This window comes from Rhinolophus sinicus, chromosome 15, assembly GCF_057876585.1.
Source record: "Rhinolophus sinicus isolate RSI-liver-muscle chromosome 15, RSI-T2T, whole genome shotgun sequence".
In the NCBI taxonomy this organism is placed as follows: Eukaryota; Metazoa; Chordata; class Mammalia; order Chiroptera; family Rhinolophidae; genus Rhinolophus; species Rhinolophus sinicus.
In genome coordinates, this window is record NC_142515.1 from 4367949 (window position 1) to 4388162 (window position 20214).

The following is a 20214-nucleotide window of genomic DNA, read 5'->3' on the forward strand; positions in this document are numbered from 1 at the left end:
CCAGTCCCACAAGCCCCAGCCTTGGGGGCCACATGCTCCCAGGGCACTCTCTACCCCTCCCCATGCCTGCACGGGACCCAGTGTCCCAGTTAAGGGTTTTCATTTGCTTATGGAGGTGACTACATGACCACAAGCTAGGATAACTCATAGCTTAGGGTGAACTAATGTTCCTAAAGTAATATTAGTGGTACGAGTATGTATCCAAAATCCAAATGGCCTCCACATGTTTGAGTGACAATCCCCCACACTCCCCCACACAGTTCACTCAGCAGACAAGCGGTGAGAAAGCACAGCTCCTATTGCCCAAGAGAGCAGCACAGAGCCAGAGGCCTGGAAAGTTTGAAAGGACCTGCCCACCCTAACAGCCAACGCACTTTCCACCACAATGCAGTGGCTTTCAGATGATGGGGTTACTTTTGTCCTATGTTTATCCCATTCAAGTCCAAACAATGACTGTCCCTCGGGCAAATCCGAGACAACTGCAAGATTTATGGACAACCCCCAGGGACACAATTCATGATAGCCACAGACATTAATAATCAAAACCCACATCAGGTAGTGAAGAGGGAAAAATGGATTTTGGAGCTGAGTTTCAAGAGAGCACAGAGTCACTGCACAGCTGTGATACTGTCACTTTTGGGGGACACGATTCTTAAATGGAGGATTTGTGCACAGGCGCCTCTGCCTCGCCCAGACAGCGTGCTCTGAATAAGAAGTGTCCCTGGCCAGACAGCCATGTCACCGGGGAGGTGGGAAGCAGCGGTGACAATACGTGGCAGCCAGGCCAGCACAGGGACACGGGCAGCGTGGAGCTGCTGCGTTCAGGCTGTGCTTCCGTGCGCGGCATTCAGCACAGGGCGCCTTACCCAGTGGGGGACTAGAAACGTCTTCCAACTAGAGGACACCAGTGATGACCTCCATGAACAGCCGGGAGAGGGGAAGGCACGGAGGGGGGGACCTCCCACCCTATACTGCCCCCACAAGGCCCTTTTGGGCAGGCACTGTCACCAAGTGTACAGACGAGGAAAATGGGGTTCAGAGGACCTAGTTCAAGGTCATTCCCAGGGTTAGCACAGGGCAAGGGCTCAGGCCCAGGTCTCTGGTGTAACTTTAAATCTTGTGGATTTCCCCTTAGGCCATGTCACCCGCCTTTGGCCAAAATGCTTTTAAAAAAGTAAACCCACTGCTTTCTCTCTCTCTTTAAGGTTAATTCTTGGATCAAAATCAGAGCGTGAATTTTCAAGTCCGATGACTGTCACCCCCTTTCCTAATCCGTAGACATCCACACAGGCCATTACCGAGAAAAGCCAGGAATGACTTTGTTCCGGCACCTGTAGAAGCCTCCTCCCCTCAGCTAAAGCATGAGACGGATGGGGCTGCGGGAGGAAAACTCCGGGGTGACGTGTGTGTGCCCAGAACTCACCATTCTGGGTTAGCTTCGTGGAGCACACGAGAGTTGACACCTGGAAGGAGTCTTTGCTGATGGTGCAGCTGCCGAGACTTTGCATGCTCTTGCCCGTCGCTGAGTGGCCCTTCTCCTCCAACTCTGCTTTCGTGGCGGGCAGACTCAAGTACGTGCCAGCGTCTTCCAGCTTCTTCGCTTCGGCCTGTGGGTTTAATTATGCAATACGTGGACCCCAATTCACCCTCAGTGACCTCCATGTTATCCTTGATCCTTTTAACCATCGTAATATTTGCACTTGATCATTTGCTGAACAGTTTATTCTAATGATTTCCCTAATTCCTGTCAATTAATTCATGTCAGCAGAGCATTTCATCCTACAGTGCCTGGTATGTTACTGTCTATACGTAGCATCTCCTCTCATTAGAAGCAGCTCAAAAGCTGGTCATCAGACATGTGCATTTGCGTGACTACGTGCTGCTGGCCAGCCGCTGTCTCACAAAGGGGAGCACGGCCAGCTCGGGCCAGGAAGCCCAGAAAGGCAGGAAGCAGCCACATCAGCGAGACGGCACCCATGAAAAGGCCTACCTTATAGACGATCAGATCGTGCTCGCCATCTCTCAGAGTGGTCCCATCGTACCTCATCAGCTTCACAAACGCTAGTGCAAATATTTTCTCAGATTTGTCTTTAGCTGCAATAGAAATCAATACGTCTTCAACTGCTGTCGTAACAAAAGAACACCCTACGGTGGTGCAGGGGGCCCTTATGAAACAATTATAAAACCGTACTGACGCATGTCAGAGGAAACACAAGTAAGTGGGGGAAGAGCAAGGCTCAGCAGTAGGAAAACTAATCATAAAGGGAATCGCAAATTCGAAGCAATTCCAACTCAAGTCTCACGGAAGCGCTTGCTCATGAATTTGAAAACTGATTGGAGAGTAAAGGGCCAAGTACCAGGATGACTTTGCAGGAAAGCCTGCAATACTAGAAGCCAAGAGTAACTGTACAGTGATACTAATGAAGACAGTGTGTTCAGGCTGAGGATCCGCAGACCAATGGGATCGGTCATGGTCTGGAAACACAGGGCCATGGCCAACGACAGCCAAGGGGCAGCACGTTCACTGCGAAAACCAGTGTCTCGGGGAAACAAAGCGGATGGAGTCCGACCGCACACCATCCACTAATATAAATCACAGCGACCGAAAAACCTCGATGTGACCTTCCGTTCCCTATCTGGCAAAGAAGTTCCTCCCGAGGTGTCTGCAGGTGAGGCTCCTGCCCTCATTTCCTTCAAGTTTCGGTGGGAGTGTCACCCACTCCGAAGTCACCAGCCGATTAAGACAACAAGTTCGTAGCCTGGTCAACCCCTTGTCCTCGCCTGACTTAGTTTCCTTCATAGTTACTATGGGCTGAATCGTGTCCCCGCAAACTCTTATGTTGAAGCTCTAGCCCCCAGGTGACTCTGTTGGAGATAAGCCTGTGGCAGGGAGGTACTGAAGGTTAAACAAGGTCATGTGCGTGGAGCTCTGATGCTATACAATTGGGGCCTTAATTGGGGCCTTTAGAGGAAAGGGAGAGACCTGGGGTTCGCCTCCTCCATGTGAGTACACAGCAAGATGACAGCTGTCTGCACCTGGAAGAGGGCTCTCATCCAAACGCAACCATGTTGGTGCCCAGATCTCAGACTTCCAGCCTCCAGAAATGTAGGAAAATAAATTCTTGTTGTTTAAGCTCCCTCGTCTATAGTTTTTGTTGTGACTGCCGGAGAGAACGAAGACAACAGTCCTTACCGCTACCAGATTACCAGGTGTGACAGCATGTGTGTGGGTGTGTGTGCGCACATGTGCGTGTATTCGTTGTTTATGGTTAATTTCACCCAACTGGACTTGGGATTCAGGAGATAGTGTGTATTCTTTCACTGCTGTCTCCCCAGTGCATGAAACAGTGCCCACCGTATATCAGGCACTCAGTAAATATTTGTTCTAGTTGGGGAGACACCAAAAGCATACTCTTTCCGCTAACAAAGTCAAAAAACTTGGTGATTTGTTGAAGGGTTATGGTGGGAATGGGGGCAATCTGGTTGGGGGTGGCGGAAAAGGTCTATCTGAGCCGAGATGTTAACCTTCCAGGAAAAGAGGTGGCCAAATGCAAAGGGCCCAAAGTGGGAGCGGATCTGGCTGGTGGGGAGACAGAAAGCCAGTGAGTCATGGGCAGTGAGGGATCCAAGGCTGGCAGGGGCCACATCAGGCAGGGATGGAGAGGGAGATGGACTCACCAGGAATCCCTCGAGATGCAATCTGAGTACAGCATGGAAACACTGAGTCTCAGAGCAGGAAATAGCTTTAAAGTTATGTACCCTATGTTGTCTTTTTAGAGACCACAGGACAGAGGTCCAAGGAGGGTGGAGCACATGTCTGCCCACGTTGAGTCAGGGGATAAAGTATTTACCAGAAGACGCCACTGCATGAGATAACACAGCTCATTAATCTTTGCATCCTGGTGTCCTTCAGTATCTGGCACACGGTAGGTACGCGACAAATGCTAGTCAATTAGATGAATGAATAAACGATCCACTAACCAAAAATAAAGGGGGGATTAAAAGTAAAACAAGTATGTACCTTAGGAATCAAAGAGAAACCTTTGTAAAAAGGCACTAGAAAATGTAAAATATCTTCATGTTCAGGTGAAAAAGAACAGATCCTTCTAAGTTTGGGCTGACACAAAAAATAAAGAATGTCTCTATGAAAGCTGCCACGATTCAGAAGGACACGTGACCACACCTGCCAGCCCCGGGCTTCTCCCATCACAGTATCAAGTAGCACAGAATAAAAATGCTCCTCTTTTATTACTATCATACATCTTTACACCAATGGGACGGAGTCCGACCCCATGTCAAATGATCATTAGCAGTCATTATGAGATAGACAAATTTACAAAACGTCAGGCGCCACGGGAGGAGGCCACGTGCGCCAGGAGCAGGCCGGGCTGCCCCACCCAGCCAGGCCCCCTACAAACAAGGGAACCCACCAGCCCCTGGCAGTCTGGGCCCAGAAGCCACACATCTGCTCTCGCTCGTGTAAAACATGAGCTGACGCATCTGGAATTGCTAACGAGTAGCTGGAGAGTGTTACACAGTTACATCCGCCCAAACTTCCCAACCCTGAGGATAGATCCCAGCCTGAGAAACCCCAGCACTTGCTCCCTTTGGGGAAAAGCAGCTCATATTCTGCCGGGAGGGGGGTGTACAATGTGGTCTCAGTTCTCTCCATTTCTGACCCAAGGGTCTGCAGACGGGGCCATGGGAGAGGCCCTGGTGGCCACCATCATCCCAGCAGCTGACAGCTTGGGATTTTGTCAGCATCACACGTTCCAAGCTCAACACGGCTCCAAAGTCCCACAAGCTGTGGCCGCGGAGACTTCATTAATTATGCAAATGTGTCATGGTACATCGGGTGATAGCATCTTGTCTATAATGAGTACTTAAAACTGACTCGAAAAACAAGGATTTTGAAAATTAAAATGCAACAGAAGATACCCCTCTGCCCTAGTGAGATTTATTAATTAGAAAGAACGAGCTTGTTATAAGGGGGAGCGTGCTCAAATTTTGAGATCAAGGCCTCTGTGGATTCTAGAATGTTGTTCCTGTCCTCCAGCGCCACTCGCCTCCTGCTCCCCTGCAGCCCACTCGGCCCTGGTCTGACCAGCTGCCACCCACTGCTATTCCACTCCCTCCGGCCTCGGCTGCAGACATACCTGCCCTAAATGTCCCCCATGTACACTCACACCTCTGCACTGCACCCGACCCTCCACGCTGCCCTGCTCTGCTTGGTTCTCACAAGTGACCACAATCCTCGACCCAACCTCAGTTCTGTAAGAGGAGAGCCCTCCTGTGCAGGCCCCACACTCGGGGAGGGCCCAGGACGGGCAGGCCCCCAGAAACAGTCAAGAGGATGGACCACTGTCACAGCAGCTGTGGTGTCCACCAAGCCTCTGTTCCGTGCGAAGCATCGTGCCACGGGTCGGGAGACTCCATGTCGCCTCACCGAGATCCCGTCCTTCTTACCCTCAAGCTGACACATCTGCAGAGGTACACATAGCCAGGGCTGAGGATCCCCCCACGTGGCCCTGGCCCCACGGGGTCATTGGTGACCATCACAGCCACACAGACCACCCTTTCCCTCGATGGCACAGCATACCCAACTGTAGCCACCTCACTGTCACTTGTTTCCCCAAATCTATGGATACAGACCTTGAGGATGGGGGGCAAATCTTCCTTCTGTGATATTATTTAGTGTCTGACACAGGGCTATGTCCTTAGTAGACAATTAATTCAACAAATGTGAGGACACAGACTTCAGTCATCGATAACCAATTCTTTTGGAAGGTGAATGCTTCAAAACCAGTTCTTTCTTCCCAAAGTCTTGGCATCATGATCAAAGCCGCATCAGCGTCTCTGATGAGAAAAGCTCTGCCCAAGTTCTAGACACCAGGGCCTCTGAAAGGCTTCAATGGTTTTCAATTCCAATGCAGAGTAGGAAGAGCCCATGTTTGGAATCTACTTGTATCTCAGTGACTTTTCTGATGGTGGAACAGTGTTACAAGCAAAATGGAAGAGAGGAAATCAAAAGAAGAGCCAGTAGCAGCACCTCATCGGAAAAACTCAACAAGAACATTAAGATATCCTGTGAGATCTTGGCTCGATGAAAGAATCAATAACATTTCCCAGGAACAGGGTAACATGGGACACGAGCCGAAGTGTCAAGACCTCATTGTGTTATGGCAACCAAGTTCTAGAAACTTCTAGAACAATCTAGAATAGAAGTGCAGCCTATTGGGTTTTCCCTCGACAAGCGTGGGATTAGGTGTTTGATTACTCACAGTCCTGCGAGGATCGATGGCGGAAGGTGAACCGAAGGTGACTGCGGTTGACGTCCTCGATGGGAATGGCCACCTTGCAGAATTGAAAAGGGAAGTTTATGCACCTCGACCAGCATCATCTCGCTTTACCAGCTCTATTCCGCTGGAGAGACCCTGTACAGCTGCACGTGTTTCTACACTGCAGTGCTGGAAACACTGGCTACCTAATCCCCTGTGTGGTTTTCCTGAAGGCAACTTGCCTTCTGAAAATTTAAACAAGATAACGTTGTAAAGGATGCAAAGCCAACTCTGGGAGGCAGCTCAAGTTTCTTCAAACGTTCCATCCTCACTGCTAAGATTCTATTTGTAAAAGTCACCGTTTTTGTTGTGAGCCCTTCCGGGAGTGTCTGTGTTCCCTCCACAGCTTCGGGGACCTGCCCTCGGCGGCAGAATGAAAGCCTTCCTGCCATGACTTATGGTGAAAGAAGAAAGACCTAATGCATGCTGCCTTTAAGCAAAGATTGTGCCTGATTCGCATAGCTAACAGCTGCATCCAGCCGTCTGCTGGCCTGGTTTTCAAATACTCAGGCCCTTGGTGTGTGTCGGCTGGTGTCCTCTACGGTGGGCCACCATTGGATGTCAGCACGTGCATTATGAAATGCAGTGGCAGCACCAGGGGAACGGGACCTGTCTGCCCTGCAATACCCTCCGTATAATGTCATCTCTATTTTTTTCCATTTGGTGTAAAGACAGCATTTCACACATAAAACAGACCCGGGAAGAGAAAGACAATAGCTGCCTTTAAAGGACTCTGTCATTTGTCTCCATGAAAGTCCTATTTTCATGTCCCAAAGGAGGTGAGAGCAAATGTATTCCAAGAAATGCCCGCGTGGTTCCTTAGCAACCTTGAGTGACTATGTGGAAAGGTCCTGTTGCTCAGGGTGCCTGTCAGTGAGCGGCCCCTGGGCGGGGTGGGCGGTGGGGGCTGCCTCAGGACACTAGTGAGCATTTCATAACCAACCCCACGCGACAAAATGACCATGTAAATGATACCTTCACAGTCTCAAACCAGCGCGGCTGTTTCACTTGGTAGTAAATTACGGACTTGTACTCTGAAATCGCTTCATCACCAGCTCCGGGGAAAATCACATGCTTTAAAAGAAAGCACACGGAGTTCACATCAGATCTCACAGAGCTTGACACGGCACCATGTCCCACCTCCCGCCCCCATTAGACGAGCTAGCAGGAGCGGCCAAAAGAACCTACAAGCACAAAGTGCTCCCAGCAATGGAAGAACAGATCCATCTGACTCCAACAGCCCGTGTAAAACCCTCGCGTTCAGACATATGAGGTCTTGAGGGATTTGTGATAATGGGGGTGCGCTGTCCTCCACTCTCCTTACCCTCCCCCGCACTAACTTCAACATTAGGGTCTTCAGGAAGTTGCCTGACTCACTCAGTACCTCTAAAATAAAGGGCTATGGGCAAAAGTTAGGAGGTAACAACACTCCCTCCATTCCTGCAGCCATAAACACTGACCATGCGTCTCTAGTGGGAACAGTACTGGTTAAGCCCAACTGGCAAGGACAGCAGTGTCCAGTGGACATGGGCCACCCTGAGAGAAAGGATGCCCCTACCTCCTGGCTGGCACAGCTGAGCCTCAGGTCACGCACAGGGTGTTGAGCTCAGCCACGTGGGCAGAGGGAGCCCAACCCTCCAGCCGTGGTCCAGAGAGGTAGCCAGCAGGGACACCTGCTTTGGCTTGGCCTTGGGACATCGGAGGAGGCCACAGCCACCGAGCCCTGCCCAGGACACTGAGTCCTGAACGCTGCTGTGACCACTCCAGAGGAGGTCTTGGTAACCAGCTCTGCCCAATAGAGCACAAGCTCAGATGCCCAGGTTCACTGCCACGCTCCACCTCTCACGAGCTCTCTGAGCCTGAGCCAGCTGATTCATTTCTCTGGGCCTGAGTCCCCTCACATCTCAGATGGCGCTAATACTGGTAGCCGAACTTCTAGGCTCTCAGGCCCTGCTGGGACAGGCAGCCCCTTAGACAAGTGGGAGAAAAGGAAGACAGAGGAAAGGCTGTGCCCTAGAAACACGAGTAGGTCCTTTCATATCCTGGAGCCGAGCCGAGGTGAACCCTTGGAAAGTAACACTGTAACACCACAGATTAAACTTTGCAACAATAAATACCTCCAGTCGTTTTCCGTCCTCATCGTAAACAGAAACTGTAACTTCCACATTCTTTGCAGTCGTCTTGCTTCCTTTATCAAAATCTCCTTGAACTAATGTTACGTAGATATCATTTCGAACATCACCTGGGGGAAAGAAATTATACCTTTAAAACCAATCCATTATTCATCGTGTAACCGTGAATTTTGCAAAATGGTGCAACTCGCTACCTCTCCTAGCAGACTATTATAAATACTGTATTAGATTATGAAATATTTTCTACAAAATTGTCTCAGCGTTTAAAGGCATGACAAAAGCAATTTTCATCATCATTGTGAGACTTGAGAGGAAGAGGAAAATGTTCAAGGCCCCTCATTATCTGCTTGGTTCTTCCGCTGGGTCAAGAAGCCTCGAGACCGCTGGGCAGTCCAAGCCCAGAGCTGCTCAGATGCTGACGATGAGTTTGCCAGGACCCACCCCGTCTCTAGTGCCCATGGCCCACTGCAACCCACGTGACCATCCCTTCTTAGCCCACTGGCTGTGGTCATCTGGATCTCAGTAGCCAAAAAACACCACCACATCAGCTGGCACAGTGAGAATAACTGGCAATGTTGGCATCTTCATCTTACTAAGGAGTTGAACAAAAAGCTGAGTAAGATGCGAACCAAACGCCCAGGTCCTGAGTTGCCCGGGATCAGGGATGAGGGATACGTGCAGAGAGGGGGTTTCTGCATGGATCGCCTCTCCTCCAGGTGGGCAGCTGGCAGGATCCAGAACGGGCCACGGAGCAGAAGGAGACCAAAATAGAGCTGTGAATTTTATGTTTTATTACAGTTCAGTTGACATGCAGTACAGACCCGTGCATTTGAAATTGGGATGGGCCTTAAATTGGGGGGAAAAAGAAAGAGACCTGCAACTAACGAGCTGAGATGCTTCCCACTGAGAAACATCCAAAGCCCCTGGCAACGGTCCGTTTGGGAAAACTTAGCAAGCTTGGTTAGCAACATGACTTAGAGGACGCTTCCCCACTGCCCCTTGGCCACCTCCCACGGCTGACCCACCTGCTGAGCCCCGGGGACACAAGGACAGTTTTTGTCCAGAGCAGCACAGGGCCACGCTGGGCACAGAACAAGGAACCCTTAAGAAAAGAAATCCCCTTGTTTTCTTGTTTTTCCAGTTTTTTACTGCTCTATTTTGGCTTTTAATGTATCCAACTATTAAACTTTCATTTAAAAGTCATTATGATAATAATAATCCCCGTGGGCCGCTGCACGCTAGTAGCTGCAGGGAAAGGAAGCAGGGCTGCACGCTACCCCGACCGTGAGATGTTAGGAATGACGGAGCAGGGGGCCGGCACCACGAGGCAAGGCTGCGTCCAGGACCTGCCAGGAACGAGCTGTGGGACCTTGGACCAGTCACCTAACCGCCTACCCACTCAACCATCCGCTGCCAAACAGTTTCATGGGTCGGGGGAGTCTGGATGATCTCTCAGCCTGAAAATTCCACCAAAGCACAAAAGCCACAACCCAAAAGGTGCCGACAGCTTCACAGAGACCACATGCGCCAGAGAACTAACGCGCTAGGGCGGAGAGGCGGGTAAGCCCTGGGGTCTCCCTCTCCCGCTGGCCTACAGATACACACTGTGGGCCTTCCCAGAAGTAAGACCCCATGTTTAGGGGGTAAACCCCGCAGACAGGTGCTCACAAGAGGCCCTCGGCAAATGCCTCCTGGCTCCAGGGCTCTCGCCGAGGGGAGGACAGAACTGGAAGGAGACTTGGGTGGATTCAGGGCGGTCCTCCTTCCCTTTGCCCCATCGAAGCCTCCAGCCACCTTCCTGGCTCCCCCCCCCCCCCCCCCCGCCCCAGGACCCCGCAGGACGCCAAGACTTCCAGTGGTCAGGAGACAGGAGAAAAGCAGGCAGAGGCAAGGGCGACCACAGGCTCTCCCACTGAGCAGAGAGGTGCACGGGACAGGACGGGGTGACACACAAGTTCTCCCAGGCGACAGGCGGGGATTGTGAGTGAACACCCTCAGGCCTTCTCTCCTCCAAGGGTGGCACCCACAGCCTGGCAGTGACTGCTGGGCTGCAGAGATGGCGGTGACTCCTGCAGGCTAGAATCCCGCACTAGAAGAAGCCCCACTCCCAACTTGGCACGTGGCACCCAGCGGTACGACGGTCAGCTGGATGGCTCCCCATGAATCTATCATGAGATGACTTTAGAGGTCGCGACTTCCTTTTAAATCTATCAGTTATAAGTTAAACACGACAGTGTGAACTAGAGGTTTCCCAGGTCTCCCTTTGAACATGAGGGCATCCTAAGGCCACCCGAGAGAGACACAATGGATAGATTTGCATCTCGAATTCAAATGCAAACAACACAGCCACTAAGAAATCCAAATGAATCTGCCACGTACAGACTTGACCCACACAAGCAGCAGAGGTTCCAGCTTCGTAGCACAATGAACGTCACACTCCCTTCCTGCACAGTTTAACCAATTTTAGATGTCTTTCATATTGATTTACCAGATAGCGTGTACCATGACCCACAATAATCCTGAAAGCAGAGGGAGTAGGAAGAGCGTGTCCCCAATTGCCCTAAAATAAAGCAGTAACTGTGACAGCACGCTGAGTGGCCACCACTCCCGTCTCCCTGCAAGCGCACAGCAGAGCCCAATAAGAGGGGGCCGCGGGGAGCTGTCGACCGTGGGGTGGTTGGGCCCCGTTTCCACTGCTCATCAGCCGTGTGAATTTCGGCGGTGGCTTAATTTGGATGGGAATTCATCCAACAACCATTTATACCCTTCCGGGACCCTCAGGTAAATCAAGCTCGACTATCAGGGTGAATGTCGGCTGCAAACCATAGACATAAAGGGTAAATATTAACATGCTTCCAAGATCTCGTGAGGATCGAATCTGATTATTAGTATGAATGTTATTTGCAAACGAAAAAAGTATCACAATAAACAGAAGAGATTAATCTTAACATGGACTCGCGTTATTGGTTGCAGAAGCTGAAAATCCGTGACTGGGCCTGAGCAATCCAGGTGTGGTAACAAATACACACTGAGCAGACACCCGGTGCAAACACCCCCACTCTGCTCCTTCCCTCTTCTGCTCAGATGTTCATCCCGATTTGCAGGGTGTCCACGCCTCCTTCACAGCACTCTCGCAGTTGGGAGGAGCTGACCCCACCCAGATGTCCAGGGGCCAAAGCACACTCCACCACCCGGCCGACGCTACCCAGGGTCTGAGGCGATGACACTCAGCCTCCTCGGCTGGAAACACGGGGTCAGAAGCATGCCATGTCTTTCAGGACACTGGGATTTGGGGAGAACATGGGACGCAACAGGGTCTGTCCCCCGAAGAGGAAGTCAATATGCGAAGCACACAGCTCAGCAGAGCGAGCTGGGGGGAAACTGAGGCAGGGCCCGGGCTGACACGGTGGCTTGCTCTGCAATCTTCCTCAGTCCAATGAGCTGACCCATGAGACTCCTCAGGGTCCGGCCGTGTGGCCTTGTGTTTTCTGTTACTTATAACCCTAACGCGTCCTAACTCCAACCAGCCCTATAGGGGGGAATTATTATTATTCTCCTTCTTCAGAGGAGGCAACCACAGCTAAGAAAGGTCAGGTAACGTGTCCAGCCCACGGCGCCAAACAGGAGCAGACGTGAGACTCTAAGCAACGCACCAAACTCCAGGCCCTGCATGCTCACTTCTGGGGCCAAAGGGTAGGGTGTGAGGCTGTGGTTCGCTCTGGTGAAGAGACAACCCACAAGCTGTGCAGGGGGCCATTTTTCGCAGCCTGGGAGACAATAGGGTATGCTCACCTACGCTGTGCTCCCCTCACTCTGAACACATTCTGGATGATTCACATGCTCTTACAGGACCACACGAGGGGCCCAGGGACAGCACCGGGAACCTACATCATCATTGTAAAGAAGTCACCTTAGTCCTGCAGTGAACCAACCATCATAACCAATCCATTTGCCGGAGCCGAAAGGGAATTCCGTGCAACTCTCCCAACGGTCCCCTCCTGGACAGCCTTCGTTTCGTGACTAAGCATGACCCAACCAATGCACGCACTGCTCTGGCCAGGCATGGGCAAGAACAAAGCGTTTCCTTAGATAATGAGGATGGTCACCCAGCTGGTGACAGGAATCCATCTCACGTCCTCGGGGCTGGGCTTCTGGCAGACGCTCACGTCACCCTCGTGTTCCTCTTACTGTATGGTCAGGACTCACTCCCCACGAGCCCTCCCAGGCTGTTGTAACTGAGAGAAGACACTTCCGCTCGGCCTGAACCTGGGAGGTCAGCGCTCACTGAGGCCGCAGCGCCTGCCTGGAGAAATGAGCTAAAACCGCCTGCCGCACTCACAGCCCTCTGCCTGTCAGCGCTGCTACAGGTCACTGTCCACATGGCGCTTGCTGTGACCAGGTACGGGAAGTCCCCAAACACCGGCTACATCCACACCACACTCAGGAACACTGAAGGAACAGGTTCTTACCGGGCATGATTATCTCCGGAAACCCCGTTTTCCGAGCCACCGCCGTGGTCCTGTCCACTAAATGAGGAAACTCTTTTCTAATCTGATGGATATCGCCAGGGAGTAATTTCAGGGTTACCCACAAACCTAGAAAAACAACAGATGCATGAGTCACATTTTATCTTGTACATTTTTAAAAGAAGATACCACAAAGCCACCTTTAATGAATGAGCAATGTTTAATTCCCAATGCAGTGTCTTCAGAGAAAACGTGGGGAGATGGGTAAGAGAAAGACTGGCCCCGGGGAACTCCCTGCGTCTGATTAGCTGGGAGACAGATCAGGCACCGGAGGTGTGCACATAACAGCAGCTGTGCACAATAGGTGTGCACAAAACAGCAGCTGTGCACCACGTCTGCCCAGGACCGGCGACGCTTTGGAGGTGATACGCATTGAAGATAAACCAGAAGGTAGCATTTTCTGGGAGTGGACTGAGAGGCCATCACTTCTCATTCTCCCAAGAAGGATGACAGTGGAGGAGGGCTTGGAGGTTACGCTCACAGCTGGACCCTCGGAAGCTGCCAACTGCTACGCAGCACCGCTGCTCTCCAGGTGGGCAGCAGAGCAGGCCAGGAGCCAGCTGCAGCCGGGGCAGCCTCAGGTCACGTACAGGAGAACAAATGCTCTGGCCGCTGCTTGGCTCTTTCCTCCAAGAGGAGAATGAAGTCTTTCACACCCTCTAAGCAAGACGCAGAGGATGCCCAGGAGAGAAAGGGTGAACTCACTAACGCCTGCGAGCTGAGTGTGTGCCCTGCTCTCCCTCCTAGAAAAGCTGAGGAGACTCATGTTTGGTATGAATGTAAAACACTCTCAGGCAGGAATCCAAAGGGGGTGAGGAGAGGGAATCAAGATGACACACGTTTAACAAAATCAAAGGCAGGAGACAAAGCAGTTGCTTGGTTCTCTCTGCCATTTTCAAGGATGCTGCCTTTCTCCCAAATCAGAAGGGAGTTGTCACTGTCAGCGGGCACACTGTGCGCTCCGCGAGCCCGGGGGCCAGGCCTACTTGCTCCCTGGTCACTCAGCTCTGCAGGATCCCATGAGCCCATCAGAATATAAAGGCACCTGTCCTCACTCCCTCTGCAATAGACGTGTCTGTCTGTCTGTCCAGCTAGCCCTCCTCTAGATACAAGCCTGCAGGGAGCAGGGACCATTCACCAGTGCTTAGCTCAGCACCCAGCACTCAGGAGAGGACGATGGGAAAACCACAGTCCTTGCCCACAAACTACCTGCATTCTAAGTGGAACAGGTAGACATCTAAAGGGTCCATGCAAGATGCCATCTGAGGCTGCTTCTGCCGAGTATGGCTCTACGTGATTGAACCCTGCCCCTCACACCCTGACCCTCTAGCTTCCTCAACTTCTAGCAGCTGGGCTGGAACCGTCTTTGTCCTCTGCAAGCATCTGCACTGCCTGTGACTGATGGCACTTTACGCTTTGCCAACTGCTCAAACCCCTTTCCTCTTGCCATCGACTGAATCCCTCTGATTTACGCCACAGTATCTAAGAGCACCTACTGTGTGTCCAACACACAGTGGGCACCGCAGACACATAGCAAACACTCATTCTATCCCCACCAGGGACTTGGCTTCCATTCCATGAGCCCAACACTAACCATGGGCTCTCAGTGAAATATGGAATTTGGATACAAAGAGGTTTTTAAAGGAAAAGTCAAGCACATATGAAGACTGTATCCCCAAGACTGCCATCCTGGGGATCACAGAGGTTCCCCCGAGACAGGGGCATCACGCCGAGATCTGAAGATGAGTTGCAGGCCTGGCCTGGCCTGCGTGGCTGGAGCTCTGACACACAGGGCGGAGACCTGTGAGATGTGGGTGGGAAGCTGGCAAGGACCTACCCTGTGGAGCCCTGTCAGGAGAGGCGGGAACTGTGTGTGGTCCATCTGAAGGACAGTGGGGACCCAGAAGAGGAGTGAGTCCCCAAGTTTGACTTGACAGCAGTCTGGTGGCTGTGTGGGGCTAGATAGGTGGGAGTTTAGAGCAAAGTGAGAGGGGCCACTGCTGGAGCCCAGTGGGACACTGGCAGGATGACAATTGTGGTCGGGGGAGCTTGGAGGTCAAACCAGAAAGGGAGGAAGGGGGTGGAAGGAGGGGCGGCTGTCAGAGACAGACAGGGTTGTGGGCAGGACCAATAGCAGGCCCAGGGCACCTTCCCCTGAGCCGGGAAACCCTGCATCCCAGAGGGGACGTCGTGAGGGGCAAGAACACAGAGCGGGGAAACAAGGAGGGCCCCGGCATGGAGAACGCCATTGTTTGGAGCTCACACGGGGAAAGAGAAGCCAGCAGGGGACACGGGAGTCAGGGGAAAACAGGGACAATCAGGAGGGGCGGTGTCAGTGCGGCGACAGCACAACATGCAGCCCACGGAGAGGGGAGAGTCTGCGGAACACACAGCCAGGTGTCACGGAGACCTCCGCAGGAGATGTCACTGCTGGTGGAAGAGGACAGGCAAAGGCTGGCAGAGAAGGACAAAGGAGGCAGAGAAGACGAACAGCAGCGAAAGAGGGAGAAAGTTAATGAGACAGATGTATGATTCCAGGTAGGATTCTTTTTATGGTGCTTTCCTTTTCTTTTCTTTCCTTTTAGATTTTTTTCATTTTCTTTAGTTTTAAGACCTAGCAATCCTGATCGTGATGGGGAGAGTTTGAAAATGGAAGAGAAGCATAACCAACAAAGGAGGTCCCTAATGAGATGTCAGGGGATGGCACCCAACAGGGGCACCTGTATCGTTGCTGAGGATGTACACTGCACAAGGCCCGTGGCAAAGACAGGCAAGTGGGAGCTAAACCCAGCCCACACTGTGATCACCAAGCCATGTGCTCTGGCCATGAGTGCATCTCCCCACTCACCCAGAGGATGGGTCCCCTTTGTCTAATCTACACAAAAGCACCACAAGCTGGCAGCAGCTCTGGGCCAGGGGGACACATGAGCAGACAGACCCTTGAGTGGCCAGACATCTGTCCTCCAGCAGAGCAAACCAAGTGAAGGGGACACTCACAGATGTGCAAGGGGAATTATCACTGCCTGTCATTGACATGGAGCTGGTCCCTATTGGGGACACCAGGATGCAGCTAAAGGTCCTCAAATCTTAGGAGTGCGAGTCCCAAAACCTCCCGACAGAATGAGTGTCTGCAGAATAAATCTAACTTAAAGACACTTGCCAAAGCCTTTCCGGATGTAATGAGGAAATTGTTTTACAGGGGTCTAAGGTAAAGAAATGCGGACAAGACATTTAATGACCTAAAATCTAAATCCTGTCCTCCAAACACCTTTTCTTTCTCACAAATACCAGCTTGCTCAACTATCTCAGTTCATAAACTAGTAACTTAATGACACAGTTCCATTTGTTTCAATACAATATAAACACAGAGATTAAATCTTCCTGATCAAGATGGGCTTAAAACACTTTCCTCGTGGGAGAAAATAAGACCAGTTTTCTAAGAAAAAGTGCATTTTTGAGTTGACTTTTGCTTAACCAGAGTACGTAAAAACAAAAGGAATTAGCATGCATTATATTTCAAACAATGGGAGCAGATGTCGGGGTGTTTGAAGATTCACTGTCCACATGAAACACCAGCAGCTCTGGGTTCAGAACAGCTTGGGCTAAATATAAAAGACGTTGTCATTTCCGACATGTAAACATGTTGATGTAAATAAACCCCAAAGAGACCAAAGTCTGGAGAGGAGCTCAGAGGAGCGTGGGAACCTCACTGGCTCCTGGGGCAGGAGGGCTCCTCCCGCCAGCCCCCTGCCCTGCGCTGGACTGGGCCTCAATGGGCACACGACAGGGTAGGCCTGGCTCCTACTGATGGAACACGGAGCAGCTCAGGGCACACCCCGCAGGCCAGCAGCCAATTCTGTGCGGTGTTCACTGGGCCCCGCCTGGAATGCACTGAAGCGGGCGGCCCCACAGGGCGCCCTGAAATGCTCCCTGCCCTTCCCCCTCCCCCCCACAAATGAGTGAGTGACGTGGCTGTGGGCACTTGGGATCAGAGGCTTTGTGGTCTCCACGGAAAAGCAGTCGCTGTTCTCGTCTCTGTTCCCACTGTGACCTGAAGACACCCCTCCTGCCCTTGGAGTTCAAGGAACTGGGCCCTGGCATCAGCTCCTTGGCTGCTGGTGTCCCATTCTGGCCACAGCCAGCGAGGCTGACAGGCAGGCTTTGGGTCCTCTTTCCAAGAAATTTCCTGCTGGCCTGACCCCAGTCTCCACTTTTCCAATGTGACTCTGCAAGTCTCTCAAAACTCCGATGACTCTGCGAGAACAAAGGGACCTAAGGGGAGCCAGGGGCCTTGGGCCCCAACCTGACAGTGGCTCCACTGGAAACAGCTTAAATTGGACCTCCTTGTGGTTCTCAGTTACAGTGCAAATTGGGAGAGGGGTTCCTTTATGAGAAGATGAGTCCTGGGTCAGCTTAAAATGGCTCTGTGTATACAGGTCACATTTCATTAACATTGGGGTTAGGGGTGTTGTTTTGCTGTTGTTTGCCAGGTAGGGGGGTAGTTCACACCAAAAGAAAGCCAAAGGTCCCTCCAACTGCAGAGCGATTTGACCCCAGAACACTCTTCAGACTCAATTCACACTCTCCTTTAGAACACTGGGAAATGAGTCAAGATCTGCTCCCCTAAGCTTGACAAGTTTATGGTAAGTCTGCATCTAATCAGGGACAGAGAAGTAGATTTTCCCACCAGTGCTAAAAGCAACCGAGGTAGGAGGGTTCCGAAGGTGACTTCCCCTCAGGCTGGAGTCGGGCCTCAGCAAACAGTTGTTTTCTGGCAGCCCTCCTGGCCTGCCCACGTGCCAACTGTCACCAGCCTGAGGTGACTGATTCATTGCCTCTGCCAACAGAAGGTCAGCTGCTTAGAAACTTGTCAGCCTGATATTAACAATGATGAGTGCAAGATGGGGAGTGAGGGGGGAGAAACGGCTTCAATTACAAAAATGACATGGAATGCGTGTGCAACAAGTTCTCAGGGGGACAGGAGAGGGAGTCCCAGAAAACAAGGTGGCCATGATTAGGGCGACATGGGCCAGGAGAATCAGAGAGAAGAGTGTGTGGGGAGGTGGCTCAACTGTCTCCATAACTCTATATAAACAGCAAAGTGACCTAACAGCCAGTAGACAGCTATTGTATTCTCTTGTGAACTCATTCAAGTGTTTCTAAAAATGATTAGGCTGAGAGGAGATGTTTAGAGAAGACTGAGGAAGGCCAACAAATGAGTTGCTTCCAGTCTCATCAACTCTAGTTTCCAAACATTTAATTGTATCCCACTCAGTCTCCCCTCTCATCTAGGTTGGCTCTCGGCAACGCTTACAAAGGTGATCAGTAAGAGAACCCTCACATGCTATATACATCAGGGACAAGTACACGCCATTATCAGCAGCAGCAGCAGTATTATCATCACAATCATCACCATCATCACCCCACCACCACTACCATCATCATCACCAGCACCACCAGCACCATCATCATCACCACCATCATCACCACCACCATCACCATCACCATCATCATCATCACCATCATCACCACCATCACCATGATCACCATCACCATCACCACCATCACCATCATCATCATCACCACCATCACCACCATCATCATCATCACCATCATCACCACCACCATCACCATCACCATCATCATCATCATCATCACCACCATCACCATCATCACCATCATCACCACCACCATCACCATCATCACCACCACCATCACCATCATCACCACCACCATCACCATCATCATCACCACCACTACCATCATCATCACCATCACCACCATCACCACCATCACCATCATCACCATCATCACCATCACCATCATCACCACCACCATCACCATCATCACCATCATCACCACCACCATCACCATCATCACCACCACCATCACCATCATCACCACCACTATCACCATCATCATCACCACCATCATCACCATCACCATCATCACCATCACCATCATCACCACCACCATCACCATCATCACCACCACCATCACTACCATCATCATCACCATCACCATCATCATCATCACCATCACCATGATCACCATCATCATCACCACCATCACCATCACCATCACCACCACCAGTCATTATCATCATCTTCATATCACTGTCACCATCATCTTCATCAACACCATCACCACCATCACCATCATCACCACCAACACCATCATCATCACTATCATTATCACCATCATCGTCACCATCACCTTCCTCATCATCTTTATCATTATCATCACCCCCATCATGATCATCATCAAACTAAAATGCAAAGCACACAGCACAGTCCCAAGTTCATATACGTGGACATGTATAGAAACGAAACGCTAGAATACGTACCCTGGCCCTTGTGGTTGACTTCTTTGGCAGCAATGACTTTGTTTATAACAGTCTGAAGGAAGTCATTCTCCCCTGCCACCCTGGGTGAAAAACGGGATGACATGTTCAGCGGCTTGTGTCGAATGGCGTCATCCAACGCGAGCCTGGAGGGCACGGGACGACCAAGACCACAGGAGACAAAGGGGCACAGAGACCCAGAGGTCACGGTAACAAGGGAACACAAGAGATCAGCGTCACCGAGTGGGAGAGAGTCATCATGAGTCAACGCACGACAAAGGACAGGATAGGTGACAAGAGAGACAGGGAAGAGCATCGGTCAGGAAAATGCTGAACCACATCAGAAAAGTAAAGCAAATGAGGGTGACCCTATCCCCAGGAAACAAATGGGCACCAGGCCTGCACACTTCCTACTGGGCAATAAAGACAAAAGGAAACTTATCTGAAAGGAATGTGGTTGGACATCATTTAATCGCAAGGAATGTTTATGACCATTTCTTCAATTTCAATAGCTCCTGACCATAGGGTAGGTCAAGAGGCAGGTGGTTTGAACAAAAAGGCAAAATCAATACCCCAAAACGAGATCCCTCTAACCTAATGTCTCGGGAAGCTGGGGTGATGACCACCCAGGGTGGGTGATGACCCCCCTCCGGCCAACTGTGTACTCAGTATAAAATACTTAAATACTTAAATGTGAAAAAAAATGGCATGGTCTTTGGAGACGACAACTACCATGCCTGAAAAGTGAAATCCTGATATAATCATGAATGTAAACCACCAATATTTGGGGGGCCCAGGGACCAGGAGGTTTTAATAGAAGCTGTACTAAAACCAAGAGAATAAATACAAACAGGCAACATGTGCAAAGAGAAATA

At 51.1% G+C, this 20214-nt stretch overlaps 1 protein-coding gene across 2 annotated transcripts in view; it reads right to left on the reverse strand.

Moving 5' to 3' along the window:
- The window catches only part of DOCK1 (dedicator of cytokinesis 1), a 446228-nt gene that overhangs the window by 354040 nt on the left and 71974 nt on the right, over nucleotides 1–20214 (reverse strand). The window contains exons 12-18 of one of the 2 annotated variants that reach the window (XM_019728239.3): nucleotides 19343–19422; nucleotides 12940–13065; nucleotides 8456–8580; nucleotides 7314–7412; nucleotides 6282–6354; nucleotides 1991–2094; nucleotides 1424–1607 (exon numbers count right to left, since the gene is read on the reverse strand). In XM_019728239.3, coding sequence (XP_019583798.2) covers nucleotides 1424–1607; nucleotides 1991–2094; nucleotides 6282–6354; nucleotides 7314–7412; nucleotides 8456–8580; nucleotides 12940–13065; nucleotides 19343–19422 — 791 coding nt within the window. Of the gene's footprint in view, nucleotides 1–1423; nucleotides 1608–1990; nucleotides 2095–6281; nucleotides 6355–7313; nucleotides 7413–8455; nucleotides 8581–12939; nucleotides 13066–19342; nucleotides 19486–20214 lie in introns of both variants that reach the window. The other variant, XM_019728238.3, reaches the window with a different exon arrangement.